This window comes from Lasioglossum baleicum, chromosome 4 (assembly GCF_051020765.1).
Source record: "Lasioglossum baleicum chromosome 4, iyLasBale1, whole genome shotgun sequence".
In the NCBI taxonomy this organism is placed as follows: Eukaryota; Metazoa; Arthropoda; class Insecta; order Hymenoptera; family Halictidae; genus Lasioglossum; species Lasioglossum baleicum.
Genome location: NC_134932.1, coordinates 18,344,187 through 18,356,602, shown reverse-complemented (window position 1 = coordinate 18,356,602; position 12,416 = coordinate 18,344,187). Strand labels below are relative to the sequence as shown.

The following is a 12,416-nucleotide window of genomic DNA, read 5'->3' as shown; positions in this document are numbered from 1 at the left end:
TAATTTGTTCAAATTCTGATGTAATTCTAAGTAAATTACCTCCTGAGGTTGTACAGTAGGCACGCGAAACCTCAATGTCTTCCTGAGATAATGAGCAACGTCCAGGGGAAACGACTGATCTCCGGGCTGATTGTTATTTTCCATGTATTGTACTGGTTGCTGCAGTGTGTATTTTCGAATGCATATCACAGTCTCATCTAACCCAACGTTTGGGGGCAGAGAACATTGTTGCACCACTTGCCAATACCAAGGCATTCCACTGAAAGCACAAAATGCAGAGAAAAAGAAATAACTAAGTATTTCCGTGATGACTGATGATATGAAAAATTTCTTCTATACAATTTGTCAACCATATAATGATTAGAGATAGGATAAGTTTCAAGTATTATTGAATATGACAATATAAAGGAACTTACACAAAGTGCAAGGTAAGATATATGTCAGGCATATACTTCGAGAGAGGTACAACGCAAGTAACGTTATTCGGAGAATCTTGCGAAGATGCGGAGCAATACTTTTGATCAAGAGAAACGTTAAAGCTTTCTGCCACTATCCACAACTGCGGTTTGGGTTCTGGTGGCAATGACCCTGCTGCATTGCTGGCTACCTCACCCCAGTCCCCACCACTATTTTCCCTCCTCGTCCTCTTGTGTGAATATTTATAATTGTTCTGTAACAAATACAATTTCTTAGACCCACAACTGAAAAGCCTATTTATTTTTGTTATAGTTCATCTATTTATTTACCTCTTTCACAATTGTTTGTGTGCTCGGATCCGACGGGCTGATTCCATTCTGGAAACCCTTGCTAATCTTACGTTTCTCTTCGTGTACATTTAATGGCTGCTCTATATGATCTGCTGGAAGAAGTAATGGTCATTTGTACACACGAAAACAAGAAGTAGAATTATTTAAACAACGAGGATTCCCTTCAGAGAAGAGTTTGTTGCACAATATGAAACTTACAAATGGATTTCTTTTCTGGGGGATGATCAGGCTGCGGATCCTCGAACTGATGAATCTTAGTAGTACAACAGTACATCTGCAGAACAATGATTGATTTGATATTATTACTGAGGAATGATTAGTGGCAAATAAAGTAATTTCTAATTTTACCAGGCAAGGATTTTCGAATTCGGTAAAATGTTTGGGACAATTCGCAGGTCTGCCAATGGGAGTCGGACCTTTGCTCAAGGATGAATCCACGTCCGATCCCTGATCGTTTTCATCCACGTTGCTGGGAACAGCGCCTGCACCTGTTCTGCTGAGCCAATTGCCCGGAAATTCGCTGAGGAATTTGACGCAATCAGAACTTGTTCCGATAAAAAAGAGAACCAGACGGCTCATGATCGTTACGAACCTGTTCTTTTCGAGTTTCGGTTGGGGTCCTGAGTGACTGATTGGATACCAAGTGATTTCTTGAGAATAGAGTTGCTGCTTCGTGTGCGGTGCTTGCGTAGAGTACACGTTGCTCTTGATGGATAAACTACCATCTGATCCCCTGGTGTGTGATCCGTGTTTGGTAAACGACGACGATAAAGTGCTGTCCGACAGCGAATTGTATCGAGGATCGTAATTGGGCGTGCTCGACACTGTCGACGGATGGGCTGGCCTGATAGCGAGCATACCATTGCTGGCTACCGCCGACCATTCCAGACTGCTGCGTTTCTGATATTCTAAGAAGTATAAAGTTGCCATTGCGACTAAGCTGAAAGTAAAATTGTTCTTCTGAGAATAGAGACATATTGCTTGAACCGAATGAATTTACATTAACCTTTGGATGGCGGAAATTAGCTTCATTTTGACAGAGTTATAAATATTTCAACAAATTACTAGCCAGATTATAAGCTATTTATATTAACCCCTTGATGCCCATCGTCCAAGGGTTGATGTTAAAAAAAATGATTATAATATGAGAGTTTTAGTTACCAGAACGCCATAATAAGAATAAGAATAACGATAATAATCTGAATAAATTTGTTGCTGCAAAGAAGTTCGTCCTCCCTCTCGCTCTTCTTCGCTTTTCCCTGTACAATGGTCTTATTATTGATAGAGGATGAGTATTTGTTACTTGATATACTAGATATTGTACTAATGGAACTCTTGAGGCTATCACCCCTCTTCAGCTTCGCCAACCGTTTATTTATTCGTTCCAGTTGGTCTATGCGGGTTTCCAAACTATCTGTTACCTGAAAACAATTTCCAAATAGTGAATATCTTCAAATATCTTCAGTTTCAGTGTCTTAGAATAATATGTGTATTATGGATATCTTACTTTACATAACTCTTTCACCGCACCGACGTTCTCCATGAATATTCTCTCTTTATTCACCACCAAAAAGTTCTCGATCCTTTGTCCATTAGGAAGGACTATATCACCTGCTGGTAGCACAGCTTCCGGTAGTATTTGCTGGACTTCCTGCGCTATCACACCCGTGTCTTCCTGTTGCTTGATATCCAAACCAGAATGCTGCGCGAATTCAGGGGCGTACTGGTAGCGAACCACTCTCAACTGCTGCACATTTCGCAATTGTTCACGTGTATCTATTTCCTGCACGTTCTGTTTTGCTCGTGCATCGCTGGGTTGAACTATGTGACCTGTCACCTGAACGCAGATATCGAATTGTGTTAATTAACGAATCTGGCGTATTCAATTTCTGGAGTACCTCTGTTCAACATTTATTATTAGACTGCAGATCTTCATGCATTTATAGCTTTCGTAAATTTTCAAGAAATGCTAGGATATAAAATACGAAAGAATTTAGTACGATTTTAATTTATTCCACATCTAAAAAGACTACAACCATGGAAAATGAGATTCCATTTGATTCGAGTTTCTGAAAATTCGTCTACAATAATTGCAAATTGCATAAACATCCGCAGTCTATTTATTATATTCGATGTACACATATGGTCTTCCACCACGACGTTTTAAATCCAGGAGTTTTTAACTTGGCTTTAAAAGTTTATGTAACAAATACGTAGCGAATGTAACGACATACCTTCATATTACCATGAACTACCAGAGCTTCGTCAGGTCTGTCCGTGTTAATTCCAACCCGACCAGCATGGTAAACGCTATCCGGCGCTGCACCCCTTTGCCAACCCCCTTCAGCACCAACGCCGCTACCCTCTGACTCGAATTGACCCGGATTACTTGCCTTCAGAAAAATATAAATGTTTAAAACATTTGTAAAAGAAACTTGCCGCAAATTTGTTTATAACAATGAGAATTGTTATTAAAGTTTTTTACATCAACACCTTCTACTCATCGAGAACAGAAAAAGTTTGAAAGAAACAAACAGGTCGCAAGCAAATGGTTATTGAGATACATATATAAGCTGTTAAAGTTTTGTTCGACGATCTTTTACCAAAAAGAATAAATCAGAAAATGTTTTATTAATTAAAGTTCATTGCTTGAATAAAGATATTCGGTTTTATTACACCTGAAAATACCAAAATTACTTTCTTGTCAACCCAATAGAACGGAGGTCGGAAGAAATGTTTAATTTCCGAGTGCAAAGGGTTAATTATGTGCTTTACCTAGAACGTCCATTAGTAATATTTTTCTCATAGTTCTCATGGTACCAAAATACCGTCTAACTACCAGACCAACTAGCAATCCAATTACAAATGTTAAAATTAATTTTTAATTATCAGATTTGTGGAGTTGTACTACAGCAGCAACAATAGATATCAAGAAAAACACTCACCCTAACTATTATCCTCTCCGACGCATGAGCCACCACTTGGTAGCTAGCTTGGTCCGCGGTGTGAGCGTGCAAACCAACAACCAAATGAAAGTATCTTTGGTCTGGATTTGGTTTTCCCTTCTTCCGCATGTTATTGCTAGTCGTTTCGCTAAAGTGAAGACGACCAACGGTCACCTTGGTCACCCGTTCACCACCCAGTTCCACCCTGAAAGCAGCTCTATTTTAGCGTAACGCAGTAACTTTTTGATATATCGTTCAGTATAAAAGAATTTCGCACCAAGGGTTCCGAAAATTGTTCGTAGCATCTTCAAGTGTAAAAATGCAAACCAAGGAATAATTATAGGGATGTCCCAGGTATATACGATAACATTAAAGAACGATTACCTTGGTCCTAAGGGATGTTAGAGAACACCCTGGGACACCCTGTATACAATGCTCCACAGATTGTAAGGTTAGTAACAAATTAATAATAAAGTGTAGATCCAAGTCAAAACAGTGGAAATATTTTAAATACTTAAAATATGATTCAGAACAGGCATAAATGACTAAGAAGTCCTATATTTTACAATTAGTCAAGATGATTGATCTCTTATTAATATTTTTTAAAACCAGTTAAAATATTCTCGCTGAAAACGTTTTAATATAAATTACTGAGAATGCGATCTTCCTTCGAACCTATGCAGATTGTTTGAAACGACTTTTAACTTGGCAGATGTTTGCCTCAGTTTGTTAGTAGGCTGGAACTAATTATAAGTGTGGAGCAGTGTATTTCAGTTTTTAATCACTCGCCGACAGGTTTGTCAGTGTACTTACGTCACAGGATGAAACGGTTTCTTGCTCCTGTCGCTCTGGCTCTGCTCGACACGGATCGTCTGCGTCGGCGACTCCACTTTGACGCCATAAAAGTGTAATTGGAAACTACTTATCTTTTTCAAACCTTCACCGGTTCGGACGAATATAGCTTCGCCTTGTAGCTGTGCGTGGCAAGTAATCTGAAAAGTCACGTCGACCTTAATCACATCTACTTGTTCTTTGTAGCCCTTGTGAAACGTGGAAAAGCGCGCCGTCGGCAACCGTGTCGCCGACAGCAAGCTCCCGGCAAGGTGTCTCTACCTGAAAATGATTTTTCTTCTGGCACACGAACGCGTCGTCCGAGTTGCTGAAATTGAATCCCTTGTCCGCGTCTACGCGGTAATGCGGCACTGGTAGCTCTTTCAGATTGTGGTCGCAGAGAACGTGCCAGGACGTCTGCTGAAAGGGGTGAAACCGGATGCACTGGTAGCTTGCATCGATGTAGCTGTTGTCGGCGACCTCGTCGCCGTCGAGGACTGCGCTGCTGCTGCTGCAACTGTGCTCCACCGTTCCCAATTCCGGTTCCTGTGGCACAATAACAGATTAACAACTATCGATTTTACGATATGGAAATCAACTCTGGATAATTAACCTTCCGAGCATCAAGCTCTGCAAACACTTCAATACTTTCAACGTGTTGAGCGAAATCATTGCTTATGCAAGTTTCAATTGTTTCCAGTTATATGTTCCAGCCCCTGTATGTAGAAATAATACATTTTTGCAAATTTTTCTTCTGGAATGATTTTCTGTACACATTCGTGGACGTTATTTAACTTCTGGATCCAGTTCCATAAAAAACAGCAGATTTATGGCACGCCGGATACGCAGAAGGTTAAGTGACGAGAGTCACAAAGATAATTTATTGATCTGAGTAACAAAAAAGTTTACTCGTTGCACCTGCTTGACGTGAACAAGCCCATCCTGGCTCAATTTCCTCTTCTTCGGCGCTGACTGCAGCGACGAGTACAAGGTATTGATGTTACCAGGACTGTGTTCATGCGGAAGAGGAACTAGAGTTTGACTTATCGGCTGTTGAGTCTGGAGGTTTGGTGTTGCTGGTTGAAGATGAGAAGTCAGGACCGAGTGAGTGAGTAACAGTGGATCCGTAGACGAAGTTAAGGTTCTTGGCGAAGAGGGTAATAGATTCGGTGCGTAGTTTGGCTGATTGCCTTGATGATGGAGAAGCATTTCTTGGAGAGCTACCTTTTGATCTGAAAAATAGAGACTCAATGAGTAGGTGTAATTTGAAACAATAAAAACATTAGAAGAATTTTTAAATTAAACAACCTATTAAACATATTAAGGGGAAAAAGTCTATTTCACTCCGGTTTGTTACAATTCAGATAGAAAATTTTCTCAAAGCTTAGAATATGCAGCCACAAAATTTTTTCACGAATGAATCGATTAGTCAGCTCGAGTTTAATATATGGTCCCCTAAAAGTTTTTCGTTTAGTCAGAATCTTCGATTTTTGAATAGAAACTAGAATTTTGAAACTAGCATGTGTAAATCACAGTCACCAGTCTAAATGTCTAGACCCGCGTTCGGCTCTGATTTATTGCGTGTTCTTAAATTTATTACCATGGAGACTGACTTTTACACGTTTTAACTAAACGTGTGATAAAATCAGAAATCTTGAATTTCTTACAAACTTACGTGGCGAATGTACGTGTTGAGTTTCGTTGTGTCCAGGCGGCGAGTACGGCGGTTCGCTGCCACTGTCCGGTGGACTTTCTGGCAACGCGTGTCTATAAACGGGAGATCAAATCTATTTATTTAATTAAGAACACTCGCAACAAATACCAAGGAAAATAAACGCTTCTCTACCGAATTAGAGTGTTTATTGATGGGGCGAGTTTATAATTGTTAGAGTCCTGAAGGTTTGAATTTATTGAAAAGTGAACGATACTACCTGCATCAGGAAACAGTACGAGAGAACAACTTTGTCTTTCTGCGCACGTATACATTTATTAATTATTACGACCACTGTGCATATATCTATACAATGATTGAACACATGCATTATGCACAACCGCTTATCTATTCCTCTGCAATTGATCGTCTGAGTAAATTCAACAGAGAAAGTAGCAAAGTTGAATCTATTAATAGCGTAAGTTGGATCACCGTACAAAGGTAGTTCCACATCGCGGTAAAAACGTCAAAATGAATTCTTGATAATTCTTACATAGTCTTGTATACTGTGTACATTATCGTACTATGTGCAGTGGAACGTATAAAAATTTTTATTGTTTTCAAGACAAGAAATCTCGTTCTAAATTTCTTTATATCGAATTGGGTATACAATTTGATCATTAGTAGACTCCAGATTTTATGCATTTGTAACAAAAATGAGCAAATGCAATTTAAAACAGTGAAAATATTCAGTGAAGATATTATTCTCATCACATTAAAATTATTAATGAAAAATATAAATTTATATTTAGCTCCCGCATCTTGCAATTGATGCACAAACTTTTTATTTTGCATAAACATCCGGAGTCTAATCATTAGTGTCTTGATGTTGTGCTGCTTTCTCAAGATATGGAAGTGATTTGGAACTTTTGTTTCAAAATTTAGATTCGGATAATCTTAACATATGCAACGCGGATTGCACTTACGGGTGGACGTAGGATTGTGGATCCTTGTAAGTGGCGCCATTCGGCACAGTTGTGGTACCGGAAGTGCATGTGCTCGATACCGGATGATTTTGGGTAATCGGTGATGGTAGTCGAGAAGGTGGTTGCTGCGGAACCGGCCCATCGACTCTGCCATTGTGAGTCGTCGTGCCGCCGCCATTTTCATTGTGCGCGAGTGTGTCCGCGAAATATCTGCAATCAAACAGTAAACTTTGTTATTACCAGATATTATACGACTTGGATTTTTATATAAACCAGGAAGAGTAGTTGAATTTATCAACCGGGAAAATTCGTTATGGTAAGAATAGAATGGGGATGTTACTAATGTTTGTTACCATACACGTCTTCTTGTAATCTAAAACTGTGTGAATAAATGCATAACACATCGCAAAAATTGTGTTAACCTTGAAAAACCCGTCAAAATGACCTTCACAGGATGTTTGATCACCATCAGATGCTAGCCTTAAAACAATGTACATTTTGTTCAGTCATTTTTTCTTACTTTCAATAGTAGCGGAAATAATTTAGGTGCTCGCGTTAAAAAAACCCTGTATATAAAATACAACGATAATCAATTAAATAAAAATATTTTTTCCCCAGAACAAACACTACGGATCAAATTAAAACAAGTTACATAATCGCAATAAAAGTTGCATTTTGGTAACATTGGTGTTAGAGAATAGTATTTCATTACGTACATTCACGAACTCACCTACCTTCGTTTAGTTGGTCAATCAATTTTCGAGAGTGCAATGGTATTCAAATAAATAACAGATATTATCTATATATAAACACGTGCTGGACGTGCGAACAGTACGAGGAAATAAATTATGCCGGCGTTGCGTTAATCGGTGTCGCGCGGCTGTGTTTCGCAAAACGTTTGACTTCTAAATCGCGTTTTCTTCTTCTTTTTGCAATTCAAACGAAACTCCAGATATAATATACCGTTACATAGTGGTTTTTCAAACACTGACCCACTGTTGTGTTATTCTCGCGACGCGGCACGTCCGCGAAATACTGTAGCGTTTCTGCCGGACTATCATCGGTTTCATAACAGGATCATTCTATCGGTCGGTTGAATTAAATCTTACGAATCAATCAGAACCGGCAATTCCAAGATCTAATGACCATCAATTTATACTAATCGTTGATCAAAGACGGATTTGTCCGATCCGAGACGTTTACGCTCAGGAGACAAATTTATATTTCTTCCGGAGTTTCCCGCTGCGAATTTCTATGAATTCCGAGTCGACAACATAATTTGCATTGAGTAACACATACTATTATGGCGAATCCCGCTAATTATGTAATTATCCTGTCACGATTTTTAATTCATGATTCGGGAAATTTATACTGACCATCGATCAATAGTCTTTCTTGCTGATGCCTACTTTGGGATTTCAATGGCAGTATACTTCAGTTGTAAGCTCTTTACTTTTCTGGGTAGCGTTGGTTGCAAAACGCCTGTGCATATTGCAAGCATACGTCACAAGCGATAATGTTCATGTGCCTGCTTGATTTAAACACTATTTCAGACTCAACCAACCGAATGTGGACCACGAAGAACCCAAGAATCGTGGTAAAAACCACTTCAAACACACAATGGATCTCATATACACACGTAGTACTCGAGACTTGAGAAGCTTGATAGTCATCATCGCCGACTCAATAGACCAATGCACATTTCTTTCGAACACAATAGACTTGATAGAGACTATCCTCATCGGATCGGACCTTTGGAATTTTCTCTTTCTGAGGTCATTGAAATTGTCAGAATTTGTGGACCCTCTACATTTTTGGTTTCCTGGGAGTCCTCGATGTTTAGAAAATTCCCTGGGCACTTGGGACTGTGAGAATCTCTGAGATTTTGGGGATCCTTATGATCTATGAGACATAGCAACCCTTGGGAATCTCGAAGTTCCAGATCAACTATTTCTCTCGTAGATTCTGATCAAATTCCTGAGATTTCTGGAATCCTCAGAATTTCTGGGATCAATCGTCAGCAAACAGTTACTTTAAATATTTAAGTAACAAAAGATTAGTACACATTTTCCTTTCTCTGCCATATTTAAGACTCCCATGATCTAGTGCTCTAAGGAATATACTTTATTATTTCACAGATCATCAGCAGCAAAGGCTTCATAGTGTCGTTATCAAAAAGGTAGTTTAAGACCACACTACAAGAAATAACAACGTTATGGTTCAACTGAGAATTTTATTCTTTTATAAAGAATACGAGTGTATGCGTCAAATCTTGTAATCGAATTTTAAACCTCTTCCCATAGTCCAATCTTGCTGAAATTTTGTGTATACACTTGCTTCCGATGACAATAAGAATAGAAAATGAAATATATAAAAAAATCTTTAAAAACCATTCGTATTTTAAAATACACTAAAAAGGAGACAATAATTTTTTTCTTGCTTTTCCATAAAATACTGAATCCAGTTAAATGATTAATAATATTTTTCCCCAAAATCTTAAGCAATTAGTTCATAATTTCTTCCGTTATAAAATTAGTGTCGGAATAGATAGAAATATTTAATATAAATTTAAATAAAATCATGACATTAGTGACTATGAATAAAAGCGTGGAGCGCCCACGAAGATTACGTCAATATAGTTTAGCGCTCCACGCTCTTATTTTTATAGTCACTAATGTGATGATTTTATTTAAGTTTATATTAAATTTTTTTATCTATTCTGACACTAATTTTATAACAGAAGAAATTTTGAACCAATTGCTTAAAATTTTGGGGTAAAATATTATTAATCATTTAACTGGATTCGGTATTTTATGGAGAACCAGGTAAAAAATTATTTTCTCCTTTTTAGTGTATTTTAATATAAGTGTGGTTTTTAAACAGTTATTTTATATATTTTATTAAATCATAAATAAGTGTCTTAAAGCATGGAGAGCTCACTTCATCAAGTCCTGCAAAACATAAATCCCGTTTTATCACCTTCGAAGAGCCATAAATTATGTTCACACTGCGTTCTACAAGCCCGGCATCTATTAAGAATTCAATATTTCTTTTCGTCACATTCCACGAATGTACGTCTAATGAGTCTTCTGCGCTCGTGTATAATATCAGATCCTAATAACCAACAACCCGACAACACTTTCTTTGTCAGTTAGTAGAGCCTGCTACGTTGACCTTTACACAGTTCAGATTTCATCTGATGTTATACGTCCTGAATCTCCCGCACAGAAGACATTAAGTTTCTCTCTTTTTTTACATCCGTTCTTTCCGCAGAGTTCTGGATACACGCGTCGCGATGATTTATGGAATCAGTGGAGCTCTCCGTAGTTAATCTCGGTTTCTTCGTAACCTCACGAAGCAGGAAAGATCAAGGGTGAATCTTCTATCTGGTCGATCCGTGAATGAAATCTGTTTCTGAGATCAGTGCGGGGCCTTTAATGGATCGAGTGCGTTAGGTTGGATTACCAGTCCTAACGCGGCAAGCACTGATTCCATCAATTCCGACCAGCCTGTCCCTGTCATTATATCATTACACCTCTGCGGTCGCTTACCACATGATATCTGTCTGCTGTTTCTCAACACGCGTCCACATTCGAGTCCGTACACTCGGCTCACGATGTGTGCTCGCCCCGCCAACATCAACGTCCATCCTCTTTCTGCTGCATGCGTTTCATCCAGCCGCCGTACACTAGCCATCAGAAGTTTTAGACCGAATCCTTTGTCCTAACAGTTTCACCCTTATACATCTCGCAAAATTAGTTGCAGAAAATGTCCTTCCGCAGTTTCCATCCACTTTCATTTCGATCTCAGATTTTCAACACTCAAGCGGACCCAAAAATTGATTAAAGACTAAGTTTCTCATTCTCAAAAAATTGTCGATGTTGACATTGTGATCATTTCGTACAAACAAATAGTACGACCATGAGTCCGTACTCATTTTAAAGCTTGAGCCTCTACTTTTGCAGAGTCGTGTTCATGTACGTCTAAAATATTTCTGTAGCAGGTGGGAAACTGAACAACTATTTTTCCTAAAAAATGCTGCAAATTCGGACGCCTCGTGAAAGAAACTGGATTTGAAGATTGATGTCTTTTTTTCTAGAACGAATCCTTAAAAATTGATGTACGATTTTTTCACTTTTTCATGGACAAATCGACTAAAAAAAAATCGTACATAAATTTCTAAGGTCTCGTTGTAAAGAGGAAGCTTTAGTTTTTAAATCCATGCTGGTTTCGGTCAGGGAAAAATTTTTCAAAGTTTTCACAGACGTTCGAATGTGCAGCATCGTTTATAAAAAACACGTCTCCAGTTTCTCGTCTGCTACGAAGATCATGAAAAAAATCTTGCAATAAAATGATCGATAGATTATGAAACTGGAGTCTTCTAGCTAAAAACTGAGTCCAAATTTGTTGTCGTGCGATCATTTTTCGTGAAATTATTGCAGTTTAAATATGGGACATCGAGAATCAAGTATTCAGTGTTCAAATACTTCCTGGATCCGTTGTGTATGCAATATGAGTACGTATGTACTTGTTAAAAATATAAAGTAGTACGAAACATTTATTTAGGTCTCATTGGGATTTTATTGAAATTTTCGGGATGAACCGATAAGAGTACACGATGTACCGAGGAACTGAGTGATACATTGTACCCAGAGCATTCAATTCAGAGATTTAACGCGACGAGTTCTATGGTTGGCAGGAAACGCGTGCCATTGCAACACGCTGGTAAGCGCATTAGATCTGAATTCTTTAATTGGCTTGATTCGAAACGAGGTGCTTGAAGTGAGAACGTTTTGCCGTTAGCCCGAGTTCGTGAGCACCAGTGTCGCAGCCATTTTCCCCTCGCAAACGTGGTCAGAAACTGTTCACGTGCTCGTAAAATTCTCCTTTAAGCTTAAGCACATTTTTAAATGGATACTACATATTCAGCGGATTGCTACACTCGTTTCTTTTGTTGTTGCGCTCAGTGTATAAAAATAAACTGATACTGTATTCTATTTTATTATTAAAGCAATGATTGTGTATCGTTTGCAATGGAAATTCGTATTATGGTAGTAACATGTTAAAATAGAAACATTAAATCAACATTACAAAGCGAAATTTAAATATGTATACATAAAACTGCTATTTATAGCTAACTGTTATTGTTGAGAAGAAAAAATCGTTTTTGGAAAATTCGCAGATTTATTTCAGCTAGTATGCACACTATCATTTCAAATAGTTTATTTCTGTCTCT

At 38.3% G+C, this 12,416-nt stretch overlaps 1 protein-coding gene across 5 annotated transcripts in view; it reads right to left on the bottom strand.

The window, feature by feature from the left end:
* The window catches only part of LOC143207821 (myelin regulatory factor homolog 1), an 88,460-nt gene that overhangs the window by 14,343 nt on the left and 61,701 nt on the right, over positions 1–12,416 (bottom strand). For 2 of the 5 annotated variants that reach the window (XM_076421630.1, XM_076421626.1), the window contains exons 3-17: positions 7,181–7,390; positions 6,219–6,310; positions 5,453–5,775; positions 4,826–5,089; positions 4,526–4,704; positions 3,713–3,929; positions 3,002–3,160; positions 2,275–2,604; positions 1,929–2,188; positions 1,360–1,707; positions 1,116–1,287; positions 966–1,041; positions 747–859; positions 417–670; positions 40–259 (exon numbers count right to left, since the gene is read on the bottom strand). In XM_076421630.1, coding sequence (XP_076277745.1) covers positions 40–259; positions 417–670; positions 747–859; positions 966–1,041; positions 1,116–1,287; positions 1,360–1,707; positions 1,929–2,188; positions 2,275–2,604; positions 3,002–3,160; positions 3,713–3,929; positions 4,526–4,704; positions 4,826–5,089; positions 5,453–5,775; positions 6,219–6,310; positions 7,181–7,390 — 3,217 coding nt within the window. The remainder of the gene's footprint in view (positions 1–39; positions 260–416; positions 671–746; positions 860–965; positions 1,042–1,115; positions 1,288–1,359; positions 1,708–1,928; positions 2,189–2,274; positions 2,605–3,001; positions 3,161–3,712; positions 3,930–4,525; positions 4,705–4,825; positions 5,090–5,452; positions 5,776–6,218; positions 6,311–7,180; positions 7,391–12,416) is intronic. The other 3 variants (XM_076421627.1, XM_076421629.1, XM_076421628.1) reach the window with 3 other exon arrangements.